Here is a 26587-nt window from a genome sequence, read left to right on the forward strand (position 1 = left end):
TTAAATTTTAATAAAATACAGAAATTTCGGGAAATTGAAAAGCGCGCGTCTGCCGCGACACCTGGTGAGAAATCGGTGAGACAGAAAAACAACGTAAAAGCGCGCGCTGCTGAAGACGCAAAAAATATGTTTTGCACGCGCGGCGCGTTCCAGTTATACGAGACCTAAGCCTAAATTGCGCGATTTTAAAAGTTAGGATAGTTCTGAAATCGCTCCCTAAGGTGCTGCTGGCGCTGGCGATACACCTTAAGATGGCGGCGAAAATTCAAACTCAAATACTTGGCGTTATTTTGCGTTTCAACTTTTTAGGCTAAAAACTATTTTTCAAGACCAAATAAGGTACGTGTAAGTATATTGAACGTCTTGTTGATCTTTCGATAAGCAAATAAGGCGATATTTGAAAAAGCTTGGCCGTTCCCCTTTAATATTCGGGTGGAAATCTTTCCAATATCTGACACCGTGGCGCTTCTTTAAGAATGCGAAATCTAAATTCTGGCTCGATAGTTTATTTTTTCAAGCTATTTTATATATATCGTTTACACTCTCCCTAAAAGCGATATAAACAGAATGATTTATTTAAGTCATTGGTACACGCGAAGAATTTTTGAGCACTGCATAGAACTTTTAAAAGCTTTCTCATTGATGGACTGAGTAAAAGGACTCTATTCTCAAATCAGAGATTTCTACAATCGGACAAGGCTACGGCTTACGAGAGCGGAAACTTCACTTCATCCCCCGCTTTGCCAACACGGTTCATTGTCGTTTATTTCAAGTATAGGCGAGATAAGCTCTTCAAAAAACAGTACATTCGGAAAAAAGTATAAGCGAGCGTATAAATGGGTTTGTCACGAACTTACTTAGGACTATCGAGAACGCGCGAGTTTTCTGAAGTTTAGGCCAGACCGTATTCCCGAAACACTCGGTAAGGCTTAGCGAGATGAAATCTAGGGCTATTCTCGGTTAAAATTTTGCGTTGTCTGCTATGAATTCTGTAATGTAATATAAATTATTCCGTTTTCAGAATCTGTTGCAGACGACACGAGGTTATAAGCAGAACGGGCGTAAGGCAATGCGCCATCTACAATCAGAAAAGTGAAATGCTTAGTATGTAATTTCCTTTTTTCTCCCGTCCCTCTAATAACTGAATTAGTATTTGCTTTCGAAAACCTCCCTAGATGGCGCCACAAATAAATACTAAAATAGGGTATTGAAATTGTACCTCGTAGACTAGTTTAAAAATGTTTTTCTTGACTAAATAGTTGGAACTTTTGTTAAACCATCCCACGCTGTCTTACATCCTCCTCACGAGCATACTGCCAGAACTTTGAAGATAAAAAAAATAAACCGCAATAAATAACAGACAATTGACCTCGACGACAATTTTATCAAAGCGCCTATTGATAATTTACGGAGTACTTCGCTATTTATGAAAAATTCAACATTTAAATTCTTAAAGTCAGTTTAAATTGAAGCGGCACGAAATAAATTATTAGTTAAATCGAATTTTTTCGTAACTAAACGTTCAAGTTTGCACGAAGAAGAAAAGGTTTTCTATTATATAGAGGAGTTTAAGCAGTAGATCATCTAAACGGGCCTGAAAGGCCAATTCGTTAGTTCTCAGTACTTAAATACTTTCTTGGTCTAATGTAAGCTTCAATTATAAATATTGTTTATACAGATTAAGACCTACGTTTGGTGGATCAATGCAAAATTTATAAATAAATACACACATACATCCAAACACATTTTATAACACTAAACCTTTTCAACTCTACAAGACAAGACGAAAATGTCAATAAAGAATATTTATGGTTTCATTTTTAAAAAGACAGCCTAAATCCTCACCAATATTAAAACAAATACTTTTAATTTAAGTACAAAGATACATAGAAAAATTGTACTTTTACTAAAATATTTAAATTAAATATAATAAGGCACATGAAAACCTTTAGATTGTAGAAAAGTCAGGTTAAGCTACCACCTGGAAAAGGTATACAATAAACCTACATCTATACTTCTACAACTAAATCAAATTAAGTAAATAAATTATTTTTATTAAGTTCAATAAAACATTTTTAACCACAATGGAAATAAATTGACTTAGATGAAATTGCGTTTTATTCTGAAATTAAAATGTTCTTGAATTAAATTATATTTTTTCCAAATGGAATCAAAATGGATTAGATCAAATACTTTTAACCCGATTTAAATCCAATCGATTTGGATAATTTGTTCTTTAATCCGATTGGAATCTAATTTGGTATGATCTATATTTTTAAATCAAATTGTATTTTGAAAAAAATAATAATGTATTATATTATAATGTGTTAAATTAAATTTTATTCTGATTTAATATCACAATCGAGTCATTTTCGTAAGGGTACCCACGGCGGCGATCGGAAAAATTCCTGAGGGAGAAATTATTTTTTAATCAAAAATTCATGTAACTAAAAATTAATAGTTCATCTTAATGTCACTTGCATCTTCAATATTAGAATAACTGATATAAAAAGACTGAATTTATCCCTGATTGCTATATGTCCTTAATTTTACTGAGCTCAGAGCCCCCACGGAATCACCGCCACTGAATGGTACAAGATTTCGTCGAAACAATTGTTTTGTTTAAAAAGGTCTTGCTCTTAGAGAGTCTCTCGAGAGGTCGGACTTTCACTAAAAATGTGAACGGGAATTTGAATACGGGATTTTACGTTGGTTTTCAAGAATTCTTGTTGGATTTCGGATTTTTTAACTTTTGTTCCGGATTTCAGATTTTCTCGTGGTATTTCGGATTTTCTCGTGGGATTTCGGGATTTATAGTTGTATTTAGAGATTTATCGTGGAATTTCGGGATTTATCGTCGGATTTCGGGATTTATCGACGGATTTCGAGATTTATCGTCGGATTTCGGGATTTATCGTCGGATTTCGGGATTTATCGACGGATTTCGAGATTTATCGTCGGATTTCGGGATTTATCGACGGATTTCGAGATTTATCGTCGGATTTCGAGATTTATCGACGGATTTCGAGATTTATCGACGGATTTCGAGATTTATCGTCGGATTTCGAGATTTATCGACGGATTTCGAGATTTATCGACGGATTTCGAGATTTTTCGACGGATTTCGAGATTTATCGTCGGATTTCGAGATTTATCGACGGATTTCGAGATTTATCGTCGGATTTCGAGATTTATCGACGGATTTCGAGATGTATCGTCGGATTTCGGGATTTATCGACGGATTTCGAGATTTATCGTCGGATTTCGAGATTTATCGTCGGATTTCGAGATTTATCGTCGGATTTCGAGATTTATCGACGGATTTCGAGATTTATCGACGGATTTCGAGATTTATCGTCGGATTTCGAGATTTATCGTCGGATTTCGGGATTTAGCGTCGGATTTCGGGATTTATCGTCGGGTTTCAGGATTTCTCGATTTCTCGTCGGATTTCGGGATTTATTGTTGGATTTCAGAATTTCCCGCCGGATTTCAAAATATCCGGATTTTGAAGAAATCCACGCTGGATTTCTGATTTCTTGGAAAGTGTACGGGATTTCTTTGAATGTCCGACCCCTCGGTGTCTCTAACTTCTTATCGTTCCAGACATTACATGAACTCTAGAGAGAAGGGTGTCTATCCGGTGATTGAGAATTTCATTCTCAATCACCGGATAGACACAAAGAGCTTGGCTCCCGCCGTTCACCCGCGCCTATCCCGTTCCTCCCCCCACCCGCGCCCCCATCTCAATCACCAGAATTTCCAATCACCAGAATTTCTAATCACCAGAATTTCTATTCACCAGATTCTCCCGTTCACGGGTTGCTTTCCCCCAACCCCCCATTCACTGGATACTTTATCTCTCGTTCACCAGCTCCTTTCCCCCATTGCGTTCACCCCTTCTAATCACCAGTTGCTTTCCCCCCATCCCCATTCTCCAAAATTAGTTTTCCTCGCGCAGATATCTGGAGATTAGATTTTTACCCGTTTGCTTATCGCTTCAGAACTCCTTAATTTCTAATCTCTAGGCAATAATAACAAGTTATTTTCAATTTAATTAATTTTTTATTTTATTTTAGAACTTTGTTTACATGTTAGTAGGTACTATCAGATATTCCATTAGATGGTTATCTTGTGCATTACACAATGAAAACAAATTAAAGTAGCTAAGTTTACAGGTTAATTGATTATCTACGAGTAAATTAGTAAAATCTTGTAGTACTTCCGAGGGTGATTTAAAACAGCCAAAATAAGATTTTACTTGATGGTACGAATTAAATTGATCTGGGTACAAAAATAAACCCTCGAAAGGTTTTCCATATAATAATTCGTGAATTTTTTTAAGGTTTTTAACAATAGCTAAGTACATGCATTCGATAACATTTTTATGTTCGTTTAAAAGATTTATTTGAAACCGAATAAAATCAATTTTTTTTTGGAACTCACCGATTTCGCGAGCTCCCAGATCCAGAACATGACCGTAGGCAGAGTTCAATTTGATGTTGTTGGTAGTGGCGACGATGGATACGTTGTTGTCGTGATAGTCGATGATGTTGTGGGTTAGAGACGATGCTCCGGTTTGCGTAGCGGCGAAAAGCTCTCCCCAAAGAGAGAGTAGATTGGTGAAAGCTTCGGAGGTCAGGAACAGAATATTTTCGTTCGATTTTTTGAAGAAGAGAACTTGTAATTTTGATCCGTCGAAACCAAAAGAAATGTAGACTGATCCTCCTAACGTGATTTTTATGTTGATACGTCTTTCTTGGCCCCTGCGTTTGGATACGGTATGCGTCTCGGCTATAGAAAATGAAAATGTTAAGCCTTTGTCCATTGAAATAGTAATAGTATTAATAAAATAATGCTTACCAATAGATCGTTTTTCCATGTTTACGGTAGATGACGAGAGCAAAGCGGATGCACTTCTTTTCAGTTCAGCGTCTCAGAGAGAAATGACGCATGGGAGATTAATCAGTTCCTATCTTGTTGAGATTAATTCATCACGTGATCTAAACTTCAAATAACCCTCAAATTCTATCGGCTCTCTCTCTCTGAGATAACAGTTCTAGACACTCGAAATTAAACCGTCCCGTGCTCGAAACTGCCTCTAATTATCCCCATTGACGTCACATATTAATCCACTTGGAAGAAGAAAAAAAACCCATTGTAGTTTCCTTTCGAGAGCTTGTGATGCAATCATATCCTAGAAAACAATACAATTAATAGAAATTAACATAAAATTAGTATACTTTTAATACCATTTTGTGAGCTACAGTGAAAAAAGTTACAATTTTACGGTAGAAACGTTTTCAAAATACCACAAAATGAACTCAAATAAGAAAATTGTAATTAAAATAATCACTACGGCTATAATTTTAGAAGGTTGTTTCAGGACGGTGATTATGGCAGATGTTTGTACTTCAGTGTCCATATCGGAAATGAAGTTAAATGGAATATTTTGCGAAAATAAGTATAAATTTTAGCATAACCCTAATATATTCTCGAGAACTGAACAAGTTCTTTGGGAATAAGAGATAAGCTTACTATCTTCCCCTAGGCCCTATATAAGGGGGGCGCCTGAACCGGGGGAACGTCACTCTATTGTTGTTCTTTGTGCGTCTAGTACCAGGATTTTTGAAGCGCGCTCTCTCTCTCTCTACGTAAGTTTATTTTGATTTTTTTTATCGTAATTTTTTGAATAAGGTTTAAGTAAATCGGCATTAAAATGAAAGGTGTACAATACCCAGAAATTAATTTAGTTGATACCCCGGAAATGATTATAATCGACTCCCCTGAATTGATTGATATAACTGATAACGAGTTCCCGGAAGTACCCATAGTAACTTTACCCGATTCTCCAGAAATGGAAATAATAGATTTAACTGATACCCAAGACCCTACCCTTTCCTTAACTACAGTAACTGATTCGCAATTGGAACGTTTAAAAGAAATGACAATGGTACGAGATTATCTTAGAGAATATCAACTAACCCATCAAATCTGTTCGCCCCCTATCGATAATTTACCTTCACCCCTTTTAAGACCTAGTTCTATTCCACATGCCGAAGTACGTTTTTCGCCCTCGTATACGCCTATGGATGCTCCCTCACCCTTTCTAGAATCAGATGACACATGCCACTCTTTATCTTTGGAAGATAATTTTATCATGTCGTCCCTCAGTACGGACAGCATTCAGCGCTTAGCTGAGAACGTACAAGTTGCCCGACGGGACGCGGAGGAACTTGCAGCCGCAGCCGCAAGGGCAGCCGAAATGTTCGAGGAAGCTAAAGCGTTGTTAGCTGCTCGTACGGCTAGTAGTAGTAGTAGTAGTAGGCCACCTCATAATATTTCCCCTCAGCGTAATAATGACCCTATAGCGGTCGCAGGCCCCTCACGAGCTCCGCAGTATTCACCTCCATCGTCTCAGACTGCTGAGAAAAACGCGAACCCCGAGAACGCAAATTTGACTGCCCCCACTTCGTCTCCTCCTCCTCCTCCTCAAGTTGGAGGTGGGTTGGTTGACGTTCCAATAACGCCTCCGTCCTTTCCTAATTTACCAGGTTCTGTTAAAATATTGAATAATAATATCCAAAATTTCCTAAATTTTGGACTAATGGGACGGACTTTAAATGTCCGGTTAGAAAATAATATAGAAAATGGTATTTATATATTGATGGAAACCCTATTAGAGGACTGTTTGCCTTCAGATATGGTTTCGGTTTCATTCGTGAACGTCACTAACCCCGGTTTTCAAATTAACGTCAGTTTCCGGCGTCGGGACCAATTAGACTTGCAATGGTTGATGACGTATATCGATGAAAAAAGCTATAGATCCGAGAACGATGGTAGTTTTTTTGAAGGAATAGTTACGGTTACGTTTAATCGAGTCAGATTACCGCAAGGAGGAATTAGATCAGTTGGGTTAGGGATTTCCCTTGAAAAAGAGTTTTCTTTTTATAAACATTGCACGATAACGATAAATAACCAGGATAAAATTTGTTTAGCACGCGCTCTTGTAGTAGCCATAGCTCATAGAGAATACATGGAAAATAAAAATGATGGAGAACTTAAAAGAAAATATACTACTATAAGACAGTGTAGAGGAAAAAATATTGAAATGCTATTACAGACCCGCGAAGCTAGGACCCTTTTGGCTTATTCTGCATTAACAGACGAAGAATGCGCGGGTCCGGACGCTTTAACTCGGTTCCAAGAAATCTTGCCCGAATACAGTATTATCGTTTTTCGATTACGCGATCCCGTACCCTTAGTTATTTTCGGCGACGTCGAAGAAGAGAGGGAACTAGAAGGACCTCTCCGCAAACGTCTTTATCTTCTAAATATTGACACACATTTCAACGTAATTACTAACCCCAAACCCCTTTTCGCGTTTAATTACTTTTGCGAAAAATGTTTAGTAGGTTTTAATCATCTCGCTGACCATAAATGCCTTCTTTTCTGTCACGCTTGTTGTAGAAAACAAGATTGCAGGAAGGACGTAGATAAAATAACTTGCCAAACATGTTTAAGAGTTTTCCCTAATCAAAATTGTTACGATTACCATTTATCAGGACCCGAGCCCTTATGTAATAAAATTTACGTTTGTAATCTTTGCGGAAAATTTATCAGTATGTTTAAGCGTAAGGCAGTACACGTTTGCGGAGAGACCTATTGTCTTTCGTGTAGTGAGTTTAACCCCGCAGGTCATCTATGTTACATGCAACCTTTAGAGACCGACCGTAAAGATTCTGCCGATAAAACTACTCGTTCTCGAATAAATAGCAATAATAAACGGGTCCACGACTCCGACAATGAACAATCACCACCAACTAAGAGAAGTACTCCAAAAACGGAAGTCTTTGTTTTTTATGACTTGGAATGTAAACAAACAAATCGTACTGACGCCAATGCTTTGATTCACGAACCAATTTTATGCGTCTCACAAAAAGCGTGTAAATTCTGTTTCGAAGAAAAAGATAGTCAGTACGCATGCGCTAAATGCGGTAGTGGTCCTCGGGAGAAAATATTTCTCTCAAAAGACCCCGTCGGCGACTTTCTAGAGTATCTTCGTACGCTTAACAGAGTGGCTGATAAGATAATATGTATTGCCCATAACGCTAAAGGTTACGACGCGCAATTTATAGTACGTAAAATGGTCGATTTAAAGTGGACCCCTAAAGTCTTGACAGACGGGACCAAATTCATGAATGTACAGTATAAAAAATTAAAATTCTTAGATTCCTTAAATTTTATGCCCTTTGCCCTTTCTCAATTCGTTTCCACATTTGGTTTAGATAATAATTTAAATAAGGGACATTTCCCGCATTTACTGTTTAATACCGTAGACCATGAATTTGATCCAGCCCGTTCGAACGAAACCAATTACGTACTACATAATGACATGCCTCCGATGGACGCGTACGACCCTAATCGTTTAAGCGGTAAGGCCTACGATGAATTTATCCAGTGGTATAACGATTCCCGGTCCGAAGCTTGCGGAAATTCGGACCCCAACTTTAATTATTTTGATTATAAAAGAGATTTAATCCGGTACTGTCGCCAGGACGTAAACATTCTTTTGCAAGGCTGTTTATCATATCGTTCTATTTTCATGGATAAATTTGAAATAGACCCGTTCTTAACTGCGATAACGATTGCGGGAGTATGCAGTTTTATCTTTAGGAAACACTTTTTACAGTCCGATACGATTGGTGTAGTGCCCCCTTTCGGCTATCGTATGAACTGCAACCAGAGTTTTGTAGCGATCGAATGGCTTGAATGGATGTCTCACTTACGAGGGAAGGAAATTCAGTCTGCTTTTAATGGATTTGAACCTAGAATTCTTAACATTAACGTGGACGGACTTCTCGATAACGAAGTGTTTCAATATCACGGATGTTATTTTCACGGGTGTAAAAAGTGTTTTCCTATCAATAGAAACTTAGCGTTATACGGCGACAACACTCAGACCCATAATTCGCGATACGCGTCAACCATTGCTACCACTAACCGCTTGAAACAATTGGGATACACTGTCCATGAAAAATGGGGATGTACTTTCAAAGCTGAGCGGAGTACTAACCCCGCCATCAACGCATATCTTTCTACCGAAAATTTAAAATTAAAAATTAAAGAACCAATCCGCCCCCGCGAAGCCTTTTTCGGAGGACGTACGTCAGCCTTGAAATTACATCACAAGTGTAAAGAGGGGGAGGAAATTAAATACATTGATATTTGTTCACTCTATCCGTGGTGTAACAAGTATTGCAAGTTACCCGTGGGACACCCTAAAATACATGTAAAAGCTCCTTTCCCTGACATTTCTACCGTAAACGGATTAATAAAAGCCACAATGTTACCGCCTCAAGCTCTCTACCATCCCGTTTTACCCCAAAGAATAGGATCGAAACTAGTGTTTGCCAACTGCCAAAAATGTAGTGAGTCTCGAAACCAGCAGGATTGTCCCCACGAAGACTCAGAGCGACAAATAACTGGTACTTGGGTTGCAGACGAGGTACAGTTGGCAATCGAAATGGGTTACAAGGTCATTTCTATTCACGAAATTTGGGAATACGAGGTAGTAAAATACGACCCGATATCGAAAGAGGGCGGTCTTTTCTCCGAGTACGTCAACGCGTTTCTTAAACTCAAACAGGAATCCAGCGGCTTACCCGCGGGAATAGAGACCGATGAAGAGATTAAGAAATACGTTGACGAATATTACGAAAAGGAAGGAGTAAAACTTGATCCTACCAATATTAAAAAGAACCCTGGTCTTCGTACCATCGCGAAGCTTTGTCTTAACTCTTTTTGGGGTCGTTTTGGTTTAAACCCTCGCAAAGACCAATCGGCTATTATTAGCGATCCCAAAAAATTTTTCGATTTATTCTTAGACCCAGACATAGAAGTTAAATCGGTTATTCCCTTAAGTCAAACGCATTGCGTGATCAAGTGGGCGTTTTTGAAAGATATTGATCTTGTTTACCCAAACACGAACGTAGTAATTGCTGCCTATACGACCGCAATGGCTAGGATCAAGTTATACTCTTATTTAAGGAGATTAGGCCAGCTTACGTATTATTATGATACGGATAGTTGCATTTATCTAAAAGAACGAGATGGAATAGAGATTGATACGGGCAACTATCTCGGAGACATGACCGATGAGTTGGCAAAGTACGGAAAAGGCTCGTACATCCAAGAATTGGCAACAGGTGGCGCAAAAAATTACGCCTTTAAAGTACTGAACCCTACGACCGGTAAAGTCTCCTACGAAATGAAAGTCAAAGGGTTCCGTATAAATCAAGGCATTAAAGATTTGGTTAATATGGACACGCTTAAAAGATTAATAGGTGTCGACGGAGAAACGAACGAGCCAGTAACCGTACCCCAGCCGAGGCAGATTTTGCGTCTACCCGATCATACGGTCGTTTCCGTCGACCGTACTAAAATCTATAGACCCGTCGTAGACAAGGTACGGTTACTGGACGACTTCACTACGGTACCCTACGGCTATAAAGCGAATCTATTTGCTCCTGAGGCCGGGGACGTAGAGCCCTCCAATCGCTAATTCTCGTTTAAAATTAGTCTCTCCACTCTAAAGTGAATATAGGTTTCAGTCTTACGACTCTAAAGTAAATATAGTCTTGCGACTCTAATGTGAATATCAAACCTATACGGGGTAAGGGATGAAATAGGTTATTCGATTATATTTTTCCTCCGCTGAAGAGTCCCATAAATTTAACCGAATTTTAATTTACATTTTCATTTGTACGCTAGTACTCGAAGAGAGATAACCATGCAATTTATTCATCCGTTTAATTGCGTAACGGCAGGCCCGAGTCAGAGTGGCAAAAGCTATTTAATTGAATCTATAATTAATCACGAAGAGGAAATGTTTGTTCCGGGTTTCAAAGAAATACATTGGTATTACGGAGAATGGCAAGCTCTATACGATAAAATGAAGCACAGGGTAGTTTTTAAAGAAGGATTGCCTGTTTTATCTGATTATGACGGAAAAGATCCTATATTATTAGTTATCGACGACCAGATGAGCGAGAGTAAAGGTCAAATTGGTGATTTATTCGTGAAAGGCACCCATCACCGTTCTCTAAGCGTTATTTTTATTACACAGAACTTATTCCATCAATCAAAAGATAGCAGATCCATATCCCTGAATTCGCATTACATAATTTTATTGAAAAGTCCCCGAGACCGTCAGCAAGTGGCTTATCTCGCTAGACAAATGTTCCCTGATAAGTGGCGTTTTGTAGTTGACGCTTACGAAGACGCGACTTCGAGACCTCACGGTTACCTAGTATTCAATTTAACTCAAACTTGTCCCGAAGATCAAAGAGTCTTGACTAATATTTTACCGGGAGAAACGTGCTACGGTTATCTCCCTAAATAAATAAATAGAACTTACATTTCGTAACTTCAATCAGTTATGAATCATGTCTCGTAGAGTACGTATCGAGAGAGACGCTCTCCGATATCTCGGTCGTTGCAAACCCGTTCAAAGAAAAGCCATTTTAGCTAAAGCCGACAAATCCCTCATAGACGCTATCAGTGAATGTATTCATAACACTTTAATTGGTAACGTAAAACTATCAAATACCCAAAAAACCAGGTTATCTCGTCATAAAAATACCCTTCGAAAACTAGCTAGTAAGCGGGTAGCTTGGAAAAGTAAAAAGAAATTGTTAGTTCAGTCTGGGGGCGGATTTTTCTCGTTTCTTCTACCCGTCGTTTCAACCCTTCTTGGTTCTATATTTGGTAGTAAACAATGAAACACGCCAGAAAAATGATTCTCGTCCCTAGCGGCGTTTTAAAGCCAGACCCGTTCCCGCACCCCCTCGCTCTGACAGTCTCTGAATTAGACGTTAAGATGGACCAAATATTAAATATGAAAGATTTAGACGACGCCTCGAAATGGATTTTATACGAACAAGCTTTAATGACACACGGAAATCTACGTAAGCAAGCTTCGGCTCCTAAAGAAATCGAAATTGCCCCCGCATTCGACTCGCTAAGTAGGGACTGGATAGACGATTTGCCTTTGATATATTACCAAAAAGCGCAAAGCATGGTGGATCAGTTGGAAACTGTACCCGAAAGAATACGGTGGGATGAAAACGGGGAGCTCGTAATAAACGGTCGACCTATTAAAGGTTCCAATATTAGCGAAATTACCAAAGCGTATTTAAATCCTAAAACCCACCCAAAACCTATCGGATATTTCGCGTTTATTTCCAATTTAACCCAATTTAACTCTTCACCGGCAATCCAAGGCTTTCCCTCCCCGCTAGCTCCGAGAACCCGACAACGACGTTCTCCCGTTAAACGCGAGTATCCGGTTCCTCAAAGTGGGCGTGCGCGCAGGACAGATAAGCCCCGTCCCACTCGTAGCCTTAACCGAGATCACTCCTCCTCCACGTCTGACTCTTCTCTTCACTCTTATAAACAAACAAGGAGTCGCGCGCAAAAGTCTAAAGTATGGGCGAAGCTATTTTAGAAAAAATATATTTTAACCCGAAGCATCCGGCTTCTTTCGGAGGCGCTGAAAGGTTATTCCAGTCCGTAAAGTCTCACGGCTTAAGTAGGGAAACTGTAGAAAAATGGTTAAGAGGAATCGACGCTTTTACGATGCATAGGCCGAAATATAAAAAGTTTCAACGAAATAAAATAGTAATTAGTAATATAAGGGAACAATACCAGGCTGATATTAACGATATGCGCTCGTTAGAGGCAGATAATGACGGATACAAATACATTTTAACAATTATAGACTGTTTTAGTAGAAAAGCGTGGGGGTTACCTCTTAAAACTAAATCGGGGAAAGAGGTTTTGAAAAATATAAAAATTGTTTTTAAAGACGGAATTCCATATAAATTTCAATCGGACAAGGGCACGGAATTTAGGAATAAAGAAGTACAAGGATATTTCAAAAAGAATAAAGTTAAATTTTTTAGTACCGAAAATGACGAAATAAAAGCCTCTATCGTAGAAAGGTTTAATAGAACGTTAAAAACAAAAATGTATAGATATTTTACCCATCACTCCACAAATAGATATTTGGAAGTCTTACAGGACTTGGTCGAAGCGTACAATTCCTCTTATCATAGCTCAATTAAAATGGCCCCTAATGACGTTTCGGAAAATAACGTATTACGTGTGTACAATAATATCTACTCTAAATATTATGCCAAGAAACTGAAAATGAAACCGCAATTCCAAGTAGGGGATTTGGTTAGAATAAATACAACTAAAATGATATTTCAAAAGGGTTTCGAAGCTAATTATACCGAAGAAATATTTAAAGTCGTAGCTATAGTTAAAAGACATCCACCCGTTTATAAAATAAAAGACTTGGCAGAAACCGATATAAAAGGAACGTTCTATTTTCGAGAGCTTCAAAAGGTCAGTGCGCCTCGTTCGTTCAAGTTAAACAAGATTTTACGTCAGAGAACTAAAAACGGAGTAAAACAATTGTACGTTAGTTGGCTAGGATATCCTCCATCGTTTAATAGTTGGGTTAATCAAGATGACGTCTGGGATTTACATAACTCTTCCTAGTAATACTAGAGATAAGAATAAGAATAATTCAGAAAATACTCTAGCCTCGTATTCTACAACGTTGGCCAAACCCATTAGTTTACGCGGAGATTGGGAAATTGCTCTGGTAGAAATTATTTATCCTTTATCTTTTTATAACGTAAGCGAGCCAATGGGATGTGGAATAGAAATTAAGGAATTACTATCGAAACCTCCAGCCCACATAGTAGATTACAAATATACCTACGACTTCCGCGAGATACCTCAGGGCTACTACAAAAATCCTCATGAACTTTTGGCAGTACTTAATGAAAGTATTAAAAGTTTGAACCTTGATTTAAAGGAAAGCGCTAATTCAGAGTTCGATAATGATTCATTAGGAAAATTTGAATATAGTTTAGAAAGTGGACACGTACAATACACTTCCTATAGTAAACATTATTATCAACTCGAGTTATCGCCAAAGTTGAGGAAAATTTTAGGATTTAGAGATAATGTTACTGATATTTCACCTAAGGTAGCATTCAGATCAGATTCCCCTATGCAATTAAACTTATTCATCCCCGATCTTATGTTCGTGTATTCCGATTTGGTAGGAAATGAAATGGTTGGGGATACATTAGCCCCCCTTTTGCGAACAATTGTTGTAGACCAAAACGCCCCCAATGGATCAACCGTTTCAAAAACTTTCGATTCTCCGCATTACCTTAAACTGAGTAGAAATTATTTTGACTGTATCGACATTAATATAAGAACTAGTTTAGGTGAATTCGTGCCATTTCAGTTTGGTTCAGTCACGTGTAAAGTACATTTACGACGAGCTCAGTAAAAAAAAAAAGAATGGCTTATCAGTACGTTGATAGAAATTGTCCCTACATGCAATATTATTTAAATCAGGCGGGGGGAGGAGTAGATTTACCTTATTTCTCTGGGTTTGCGGGACAAAAAGGACACGGAATTGGTAGCTTTTTTTCAGGGCTAGCTAGGTTTGTATTCCCATTCCTAAAACAGTCTGCCAAATACGTGGGAAAAAGGGCTCTTTCTACAGGAAAGAAAGTACTCGGAGACGTCTTGCAAGGTCAGGACTTAAAAACGTCAGCCAATAAACGAATGACAGAAACTGTGGACGAAATGGCAGCGCAAGAAGGTTCGGGTCGTCGCAAGAGAAGAAAAACTACTAAGAAACCATTGAAGAAGAAAAAGAGTTCAGTTAAACGCCGCAAGTTCACGCGTACGGTTCGCGATATTTTTGCTCTCTAAAAAAAATGGAAGTACTTAAAAGCGAATTAAATATTTTCAACGAACTACCAACTCAACTCAGCGTTGAAAAAGGTCAAACGGTATGGTGTAAGCCAATTTCATCTATCGACAGCAGTTCTATCATCGAATTCGTGGTACCGGGTACGGGAGACTCTTACACAGATTTGGCAATGACAATGATATATTGTAAAGTAAAAATCGTCAAAACCAACGGTGACAACTTGGATGCCGGGTCTAACGTTTCGCTCGTGAACAATTCTCTGCATTCGCTATTCAAACAATGCGAAGTGAAACTCAATGATACGACGGTTTCACCATCGGCCTCAAATTACCCCTATAGGGCCTATATCGAAACCTTGCTCAACTTTGGGTACGATGCAAAAAACACTCACCTTGCGACATCTGGATGGTACGATGACACGGCTGGAAGTATGGATCTGATAACAAACGCCGGATTCATAAAACGTCAGGTTCTAGCTGCTGAATCAAAAGAAATTGAACTTTACGGGAACATTTTTTGTGACATTTTTAATTTCAACAAATATTTAATTAATGGCGTACAACTTAAGGTTTCACTCACTAGAAATAGCGATAATTTTACCCTTTTTAGCGACTCTGTCGACGCGTATAAAGTCGAATTTATAGACGCTGCTCTAATTGTACGTAAAGTTAAAATTATGCCTAAAATTTTATTAGCCCATCAGCAAGGATTATTACGTAGCAATGCCAAATATCCCTTTACTCGTACTGAAATTAAAGTTAAAACATTAGCTAGTTCTATTCAGAACGATAGTTTTGACAATATATTCTTAGGTCCGATGCCCAACAGAGTCATTATTGGTTTAGCCACCAACAAAGCGTATAAGGGCTCCGTTAAGTCTAATCCTTATAATTTTGAAAATTTCGACCTAAATTATCTGGCTCTATACGTTGATAACGAACAAATCCCTTCGAAAGCGTTGACCCCTAATTTTAATAGTAAACAATTTACGCTGGCCTATCATTCGCTATTCTCGGGATCTGGGATACTCTACCAAGACGGGGGAAATCACATTGCGTTGGCTCACTTTCCTCTAGGCTTTGCCCTATATGCTTTTGATTTAACCCCCGACAATTCGGCCAGTGACGTCACGTTTTGGAACCCCGTAAAGAGAGGGCAACTACGTTTAGATTTAGGATTTGGTACCCCTTTAAAAGATTCTACGGTCGTTATCGTGTACGCTGAATTTCAATCTTGTTTACAGATAGATAAAAATAGGAACATTATTCGAGACTATTAAAATGACTACGACAAACGTGGACTTATCTCAGGCACTGTATAAAACACCGAACTTTTTAGGCGTGTTTTCTTCAGATAATTTAAAACCCATGGTGAAATATCCGCAATCGCTTATCATTAATTTTGATAAAAGGGGCGAAACAGGTTCTCATTGGATTTGCGTCTACGTCGATGGCCGAAAACGGGGATTCTATTTTGATTCAATGGGGCTTCCCCCATTTTTACCCACAATCAGAAAATATTTAAATTCAATGTGTAAGACGTGGACATTTAGCAAAAGACGATTGCAAGGACTAACTAGTAACGTTTGCGGCGAATATTGCGTAATGTATATTTTGCATAGAACTAAAGGACAGAGTACAAAAACGTACTACCAAAAGTTTTCCAAAAATTGGGAAAAAAACGACAGCAAGATATTTTTATCTTTCGCAAATCATGCTAGAAAAATCATCACATCGAATTTAGCGAATCCATTAGCTAGAGAGAGAGGTATGGTGACTGACTGGAAAAAATCCGGTTCCAGAGGATAAAACAATATATTCCCACGCTATCTGGTATCTTTTAGAGATATGACCCGACCTCTCTCGAAAACATGCGCGCGCTTCTATGGGCGCCAAACCATTTACTTTCGAATAAAATAAACCATCCAAAAACAAAAAAATTAAAATAGAATCAGAAAGTATTGGTAAACTAGTTAGGACAACGTGGGTGGTTTACGCAATCTAGCATGAAAACAAAACATTGGTAGAAATATATTATTGCATTATTCCTGTACGTTCTATTTAAAGTACTTTCTAAAAGTCATTGAAATCTGTGACCGTCTTGAACCATTGAAATATGTTTTCTACCCGTCATTAACAAAATATCTTTAGTACACGCAAAATAAGATTGGTGAAAAAAACATTGCCTTAGATAATTTAACAGGGATTTAGTTAGCTTTGGGTCTTGTAATGATAAAAAAAAAAAGATTGAAATTTGACTCTGCCATTTTATTTAATAATATAAACTCATGTACGCGAAAAAAACAATTGTAAACAATTTTTCCTATGTAACTTTTTTAATAAATACTTTAAAAAAACGTAACAAAAAAAAGACTCTTTATTGAAAATCGCTTACCCTTTTTTTTCCAGAATTTCGTTAAGTCAACCAGTCCAATGCAAGAACGTACTACAATGCGGACTCTTATCTGTAAATTTGTTAGACTTTGCACGAACCTAAACCATCTTCTCGTGACGTACGCTAAGAGGAAGATGGTGGAAATTCCCAGTCTCACGAAATTAATTATCTACGAACACTATTTAACCAATGGAAAAATTTACAGACTTTACCCACTTATTTACACACTGAATAGATTCCACACTCAATCACTAACTTAGATTTCATCACGGAAAAGAAGGAGATAGGATATAGGGGCTAGGAGTTGGTGGGGATGGAAAATGGTATAAAAAGGGAGTAAATCAATTAGAACAAATTATTCCAACCTTTTTCTTTGCTTGGAGCAAAAACTAAATTGAAATCAAAATGAGGTAAATATTATTTTAAGATTTAAATAACTTTTAGAACAAAAATTTTAGATTTTAATTTTCTTCATGTAGAATTGAAGAATTGAAGGGAATTGTATTGCAAAGCGCGAGCGATGATACAATTAAATTTGAGATTAGAATAAGGTAATAAATTAAATTTCACGAATTATTTATACTGTACTAAAGTTAAAATTTTATGTATTGTTCTGTTAGCTTTGAGGTTGGAGAGCCCAGGAAGCTTCTTCAAGTCTGGGAACATCAATTATATTGGGACGATGAGGGCGAAATACATTCCAGTAGGATACTACTCATCGTCCCAATTATTTTATAATAAAAAAATTAACATTTATCACGATTCTTTTATTTTCCTATCCAACAATAATCATTTCAGTATATATCAAACATTACAATAACAAGGATTATATGCAATTGCAATTGCTAAAATAGTGTATTCTACCGAGTTAATAGTCTCTAAGATTTCCTCCTGGGGGGTTCCCCCCGAAACAGGATTAATTTTTATCAAAGTTGTATCAGAAGTAAATTAGTGCGAAGTAAGCGCAATGTATTTTCAGCTATTCTAATTTGCCTAATTTAACACGTGACGAATTTTTTTCGCTAACCGATGAGCAGTAACCTCTATTTTTGGTTACATTTTACATTCTCCCGTGACGTCAATTGGTTTCAGCCAATGAGAAATCAGGATTTACTTGAAGTTTCGAGTGTTATTTGATCTCTAGATATACGACTCAGCGTTCTTTTAGTTCCTGGACCTCATCGAGAAGAGACACGTAGATTTTCGCGCTCCGTACCCCGCCTTCTCGACTCTATTTACAGGCAAAGGCTTAAGGATTTCCGTAAAAGTAAGTGACTTTATTATTTTACTGTAGAGGGAAATTAGGCCTTGTTTAAATTGAAGTAAATAGACTTAGATTCTAGTCAAATAGTCTTAGAGTCTAACCAAAATAAATAGAAAAAACATTTATTGAAATTTAGGCTTAACCAATTAGGCTTAAGAATGTTGACAATAGCTTATAGAAACTATCAGTTTACAGTATGGACATCGAAGCGTATCGACTTGAAACTTTTCGTCACTGGAGAAACCCCCACGTTACTAAGGAACAACTAGCGAAGGCTGGATTCTACTATATTCAGCGGGGCGATGAAGTACGATGTTACAAGTGCCATGGCGTATTAGAAGGATGGGAATCAGGAGACGTACCAGAATGGGAACATGCTAGATTCTTTCCACACTGTCCGTCGAGGGATAATTCACCATCGGAAAAAAAGTACCTTTCGCAAGAATGGGAGATCCCGGCACCACCAAGGGCAGCGGCACTGGAGGATGACGATTTCATATCTATTCCGGTCAGACGTGGTGAGGTAGAACTTTTATTAAAATTATTTATACAATCCGCACTTGCAGAAGGTAGTTCGTTTCAGCCCATTAAATGAAATTGTACATATTCCTTACGAAGATCGAGTTAATTTTTTTTATATTGATAAAATGCGATTTAAACGCGTTATTTATAATGTCGGTCTAATATTAGAACCTGTTTTACGCAATCATGTAATTAAAAGTAAAATAAAATTGGAAATTAATTAAATTGAAAATAACTTGTTATTATTGCCTAGAGATTAGAAATTAAGGAGTTCTGAAGCGATAAGCAAACGGGTAAAAATCTAATCTCCAGATATCTGAGCGAGGAAAACAAATTCTGGAGAATGGGGATGGGGGAAAGCAACTGGTGATTAGAAGGGGTGAACGCAATGGGGGAAAGGAGCTGGTGAACGAGAGATAAAGTATCCAGTGAATGGGGGGTTGGGGGAAAGCAACCCGTGAACGGGAGAATCTGGTGAATAGAAATTCTGGTGATTAGAAATTCTGGTGATTGGAAATTCTGGTGATTGAGATGGGGGCGCGGGTGGGGGGAGGAACGGGATAGGCGCGGGTGAACGGCGGGAGCCAAGCTCTTTGTGTCTATCCGGTGATTGAGAATGAAATTCTCAATCACCGGATAGACACCCTTCTCTCTAACTCTTTTCCAATTTCTTCCGATCTAATTCATTCCGGGTAAAATTCTTTCAGCTCCCGCTTGATTTCTCGGCCAAATCGAGTTCCCGAAAAAATCCATAGAATCCTCACCTTTTGTGCCAGAAAAAAGCACTTCGTTCTCGATCCGGAAAATCCCATTTTCGACAATTTTAATGCTCCATTGAAAGGGAAGGGACCAAATGTATGCTCACGCGATGCGATTCAATTTATCCCTGGAATAAACCTATTTTCTCGCCTATCCGCCGCCTGGGGACGCTCCACTGAATTTATATCTTGTTTATTTTATTCGTTTTTTTTAATTCGTAGATTGGAAATACTGTGTTATTATAGGAGCTAAAATCCCTAATTTTGAGATAATAATTAAATGCCAGGTTGATCCGACTAGTGTTCGACTAAATTTGAAAGTTGACTGAAATAAATTCAGTCAATCTTATTATGATATTGATTATTGGCATTTTATGGTTTATGGTCACAGTTATTTTTAGAATATATTTACCATTTTATGGTAGGGTAGTTTTTAATCAAATTTATATTACGCGCACCACTGGATTTTGACCTTTTGACCTTAAGAAGGGAAGAAATTGGAATACTAAAACAAAAACAATACCATTCAAATATATTTATAATATATATTATAAATTAACGGTTACAGTGGTAAAAGTTAAAAGCTGCTTCCATTCAGTTTTCTATTCTAAATAAACTGCTTTATAAGTGTAGAACCAACATAATAATAATCAGCTATATTAATACCAAGGCACCATCTTAGGCTCAAGTCATCTAGCGAATTTTAAAGCCATTAATTCAGGTGGCCGGGTTACAATGCGTAGGAGGGTGGTGGCAAGCCCTTCGTGCCACGCGAGCTAACAGCTCCCTACACTCACTATTGCCGTTAACCTCAACAGGTTTTTATGGAAATCAGAAACCGAAGAACTCGTGGAAAAACCCCTCTAGCCATTGGTTAGATAACTCGCAAACTCAAAGCGGAAAAGTTGCTCCGAGTTTTCACCCAGTGACACAAGCTGGGATCGAACCCGGCTCCTCTAGTTGTGATTAGCACTTTCACCTCGCAGCTTGTGGCACTGGGTGAAAACTCGGAGCAACTTTTCCGCTTTGAGTTTGCTGGTTCTCTCCCCACTGATTAAAGGAGTTTTATCCCGAGTTCTTCGGTTTCCCCTTCCATAAAAACTTGTCGAGGTTAACGGTAATAGTGAGTGTAGGGAGCTGTTGGCTCGCGTGGCTTGCAGGGCTTGCCACCACCCTCCTACGCATTGTAACCCGGCCACCTGAATTAATGACTTCAAAAGTCACTCGATGTCTGGTATTTGCTCTGCTAACTCCGAGATTTTTTCAACTGTATCATAATTAGATTAACCAAATTTTTTAAACATCTGTTGAAAATCGTTAGTTGCTTCACGGTCATCTGAATAATAACATAAAAATAAACATTCATCAAAAACGAAATAGAATTTTATGTTAGAGGATCGTATCTCATTGAAAACATCAAAATAATAAACCTCACTCATTTCAACACAGATTTTGGACCTCATATAGAATATTTAAATAATTGGGAAAAAACTAAAATATTCGTAAAAAATTAATCTTTTGTTACATTCCTAAACTACTGTTTGTTTTTAATCGCCAATTTGTAACCAATAGTTGTTTATTTATGATTTACTAATAAGACATCATAACATTATTCTAAATTCTGTTTATTAAGCAGATTTTGAAATTAAGAATGAGATTAGTTAATATATTCAAATAATTATAACAGAGTAATGTGCTATATTATCGGTATAAAACCAGAGAATGAAAACAGTTTGAAAATGGGAAATACCACATGAATTTAAAAAGATGCGAAAACTATACAGGGTGTTTCAAATCTGATGCAAAAATTTGAAGGAGTTGTAGGGGGTGAGTTGAGGAGTATGCCTGTATTGTCCCATTTTCCTACGATGAGTGAAAAGAGCGCCAGAGAGCTTCAAAGTGTGGACTACTAGCCCTTGGAAGTAGGCTGCAACTAGCGCAAAACCAAGCAGAAGGGACTTTAAATACTGTTTAAGTTACCTTTTTACGCTGTTTACAAAGTGCTTTTTTACTTATCACACGAACCCAAAACTTAATGTTCACGTATCCCCGCTGCTTGGTTTTGCGCTTGTGGCAGCCTACTTCTAGGGGCTAGTAGGCCACACTTTGAAGCTCTCTGGCGCTCTTTTTACTCATCGTAGGAAAATGTAGAAAAACAGGCATACTTCTCAACTCACCCCCTACAACAGGGTTCGTACGAAAATTTTTGATCTAAAATCCCTGACTTTTCCAGGTTATCCCTGACCAATTTTTGCCAATATTCCTGACCTTTTTTGTTATATTTTTGGACATTTGTTTATGTGTAGTTTGGTTGACTAACTAAAATCCCTGTATTTGTACTAAATTATTTAAATCCCTGACTTATCCCTGACATTTTCCCTCCATTTTACAGATCCCTGACTTATCCAGGTTTTCCACGATATCCAGGTTGTGTACGAACCCTGTACAACTCCTTCAAATTTTTGCATAACCATTTGAAACACCCTGTATTTCAGCTCTTAGCGTTCTATCTAGGCGTTTCTTCATTCGTGCTTAAACACTTTTTTAACAAGACCTTGTACAACTTTGATGGCAGGAAAGGTCCATCTTGGAATCGCAGGTGTTGAAGTACTTTTTCGGAGAAGAGGAATGAATGTCCATGCCCTTTCACAGGGCTGTCAGCTGTCCATTTCTCGTCTGCGCAATCCAATAAGGCTTATATTTCTCTCTATGGTCTATTCGAGGTAACGCCGGTACTTTTTCTTACGTTGTTGAGTTTCCATCGTCTGTCGCCAGAGGGGGCTAATGGGCAATCCTTTACATCGAGCCAAAGCGAATGTCGCCACCGAATACAATTTTTCTTTCGGACCTTTTTATTGTCAGAGTCTTATACTTTGACATTTATTCGCGTCTATTTTGGGGGGCATTTCGACGCGCACTTGGTACACGAAGTTCTGGTGTTTAGAAACTACTTTTCAAATGAGTGAGGTCACGAAGAACGGTCTTTGAAGTTTCATTCTATCATCTTTATTGAAAATGTTACGAAATGTTTTGAAAAATATTCAATATAGTTAACGTTTAATTCAAATTAGTTCATTAAATTATTTTTCAGAATTAGTGATTAATTTCATTGTATCATCTTAAAAAAAATCAAAAATTATTGAAAACTTTTCGAAAATTTATTAAAATATGTTCGAAAATTTATTAAAATATGTTCGAAAATTTATTAAATTATGTTCGAAAATTTATTAAATTATGTTCGAAAATTTATTAAAATATGTTCGAAAATTTATTAAAATATGTTCGAAAATTTATTAAAATATGTTCGAAAATTTATTAAAATATGTTCGAAAATTTATTAAAATATGTTCGAAAATTTATTAAAATATGTTCGAGAATTTCTTAAGAAAATTTCGAGAACTTTTTAAAAAATGTTTGAGAACTTATATTAAAAAATGTTCGAGATTTTCTTAAAAAATGTTCGAGAATTTTTTAAAAAATGTTCGAGATTTTATTAAAAAATGTTCGAGATTTTATTAAAAAAATGTTCTAGTTTTTTTTTAAATGTTCGAGAATTTTTTAAAAATGTTCGAGGTTTTATTAAAAAATGTTCGAGAATTTTTTAAAAAATGTTCGAGAATTTATTAAAAATATTCGAGAACAGACTAAAAAATGTTCGAGAATTTATTAAAAAAATATTTCGATAATGTATTAAAAAGTATTCTAAAATTTATTGAAAAATGATTAATGGCTAGCAATTAATTTATATTAATTCATTAAACCATTTGTCAGAATTAGTGACGTAATATTATTGTATCTTCTTGAAAATGCTCGAAAGATTATTGAAAAATGTTAAATACTTGAAAATTAATTAATTAAATCATTTGAGCATAATTGTTTCATCTTCTAGAAAATGTTATGGAACGTTATTTAAAAAAGTTGTCTAGTAAGTTTTAATTAGAATTAAAGTATTAATCTGTTTGTCAATTTCTGAAAAAATCATTATTATTTACAAATTACGCAGTTTTTATTTTATCATTAATAATATTAAATTCAATATCAAACATCATGGAAAAGTTATTGAGACCAAAAATAGATTAAACGCCTGTAGAAGTGTTCCAACCTGCGCACACGGCTGTTCAGGGTGAAGACTCGGAACTACTCCTTCTGCGTTGAGTTTGCAAGTTCTCTCCCCACTGGTTTAAGGGGTTTTCCCCCGAGATCTTCGGTTTCCCCTTCCATAAAAACTTGTTGAGGTTAACGGTAATAGTTAGTGTAGGGAGCTGTTGGCTCGAACGCGTGGCATGCAGGGCTTGCCACCACCCTCCTACGCATTGTAACCCGGCCACCTGAATTAATGGCTTCAAAAGTCGCTTGACGACTTAGGCCTAAGGTGGTGCCTTGGGTATTAGCCTAGCTGATTATTATTATTATTATTATTATTACCCACCAGGTTAATATTTATATTCACCTGATAGCAAGTGACCTGATAGTACTATAAGATGCAGTCGCGATCCCAATATTAAATCGCAAAAATATCAAAATTATTATCGAAAGGAGGTTCCGTTCAACACGCTTATAAAATATTTTATTTTATATAAAATGAAAAATATAACGGATACGCTGCTTTATTGAAAATCAATATAATTGAATGTAAAACCCGCAGACGACTTGGGAAATATTTTTAGGGCAACACCTTTTAACTATATATCCTAATATCGAAAGTGACAGTTGCTTTTCGAAATGATTTCGTTACGTGGAAAACAGCTTTTTTATTCAATTGTAGTCGTACCAATAACACGCCATCTAACGGTAGAAATGTCCCCCCTGAGCTTTTGTCGCGGTACAATTTCCCTAAGAATAAATTTTCCGAAAAAGATAAATAAATATGGGATTTGGATTGCTCAGAAAAAAATGTACTTAGACGTTCGTCCCATTGACATAATATAATAGAATAAAATATTATTACGTATTAGATATTGATATTAGATAATTAGGTTTTACATAATTATATATTAGATTAGTGTTGTTAATTTTACGGAAAAATAAAATGCGGAAAATTTTCAGAAAATTGTCCGCAAATCAGAAAAATAAAAAATTGAAACATAAATTACTTTTTAAGGGTTTTTAATATTTTTAAATTTTATCGATATAAAATGTCTAATATCAGTAAACATACTACAAAACATTAATAGTGTTACATTGTTAATCAGTTTAAACTAGTCGAGAGGTTTAGTTTTACTTTTAGATTCGAAAAAATGAGGCGAAAATGCCGCTTTATTTAAATTTGCGAACAATATTAGACTAATCATGGAATTAAAACTTTTTTATTTAAAATTACGGAAAATCTTCCGGAAAAAGGGCCTGCGTCATTTTCCGGAAAATTTTCCGACTTACAACACTATAGTAGATAATTAGGTATTAGATATTAAATATATAATATATAATAATTATATAATATATATTGGATATTAGATATTAGGTATTAGATATTAGTTATTAAGTATTAGATATTAGTTATAAAGATATTAGATATTAGTTATTAGGTATTAGATATTAGTTATTAGATATTAGATATTAGTTATTAGATATTAGTTATTAGGTATTAGATATTAGATATTAGTTATTAGATATTAGTTATTAAGTATTAGATATTAGATATTAGTTATTAGATATTAGTTATTAGATATTAGTTATTAGGTATTAGATATTAGATATTAGTTATTAGATATTAGTTATTAGGTATTAGATATTAGATATTAGATATTAGTTATTAGGTATTAGGTATTAGATATTAGTTATTAGATATTGTATATTATATACCTTATATATTATTAAATTACATAATAGTATATTATATCTACTAATATTTCTCAGTGTTTTTTATACTATCCACCATTCCACCTCGATAGTAAGCTTTTTGGACTGGTTCACACGGGCAGTGTTTTCCTGATTTTCTCTATTTTCTCGTTTTACCGCCTTTTTCGGTACGGTTGTTCTGGCGCACAGGAAAACGACTGTACACACGAACAAAATTTGCTGAGTTTTACCGCCGCGAGCGCTGCCGGTAAACGAGAAAACGGAGGACCTTTTTTTGAAGCACTTTGAGCTCCGTCATGCCGTCAAGTGATAGCCACAAAAGCCTAGTTTTAAAAACTTTCAAAATCGCTCCTTATATCATGTGACAGTGTAACGCTCGCTGATTGGTCGAGCTCAAAGCGCTTCGAAAAACCGGGAAATAAAGCAGAGACATTTCAACAGTTTGGTTCATTTACCGGCACCGCCGATGTAGGCGCTGGCACGCCGCCGACGGTTTATAATATATTATAACAGGGCTACCAGATTTTCCGTTGATATCAATCTCTTTAACAAAAATGTAGTTCTTTCTTTATCACGTCTGTTGGTATTTACTAAGTACTCTTAACGTCTTAAACTCCTAGAAAAGGGATTGCTAAAACGTCCTACAATGAAAACGAAATAAATTTTAGTTCAACACCGCAGCCGACACAAAAGTCGGAAAATCACCAGATCGCCGACGCCGCTCAAAATTTCGCGGCGTCGGGGTCTAGACTGTAAACCAGCCTTTTCTCTCAAAAGAAAGTTAAATCAGATCGATATATTACTGCCGCCACCGCCAATATTTTCTCTGGCGCTGAGTCGCCGCCGCTAAGTTTTGATCCCACCACCGAATTGTGTTTGAGAATTTCTATTAAACTTAATTTTTTTTTCCTTAAAAAAAATTTTAGCCCTTTCACGGTGCCGAAAAAATTCAACGCCGCCGAGGATTTTTGAAAAAACGGCGACCCAAATCAATTTTTGGCGGGGAGAATTCGACACGGAGAGCGAGCCTGCAATCATATC

At 36.8% G+C, this 26587-nt stretch overlaps 2 protein-coding genes across 2 annotated transcripts in view; both read right to left on the bottom strand.

Annotated features, from left to right (window-relative positions):
- The window catches only part of LOC149925857 (uncharacterized), a 153682-nt gene that overhangs the window by 90773 nt on the left and 36322 nt on the right, over positions 1–26587 (bottom strand). The window lies entirely within an intron of this gene.
- On the bottom strand, positions 1007–15394 carry LOC149925858 (uncharacterized). The gene is made up of 4 exons (XM_090160825.1): positions 15201–15394; positions 4864–5197; positions 4196–4794; positions 1007–1078 (listed from the first exon to the last, which is right to left on the bottom strand). The coding sequence occupies exons 2-4, from the start codon at positions 4880–4882 to the stop codon at positions 1007–1009; spliced, it is 690 nt and encodes a 229-aa protein (XP_090016951.1). The 5' UTR covers positions 4883–5197; positions 15201–15394.

Source organism: Leiobunum rupestre, chromosome 10, assembly GCF_980474605.1.
Source record: "Leiobunum rupestre chromosome 10, qqLeiRupe1.1.hap1, whole genome shotgun sequence".
Taxonomy (NCBI): Eukaryota; Metazoa; Arthropoda; class Arachnida; order Opiliones; family Sclerosomatidae; genus Leiobunum; species Leiobunum rupestre.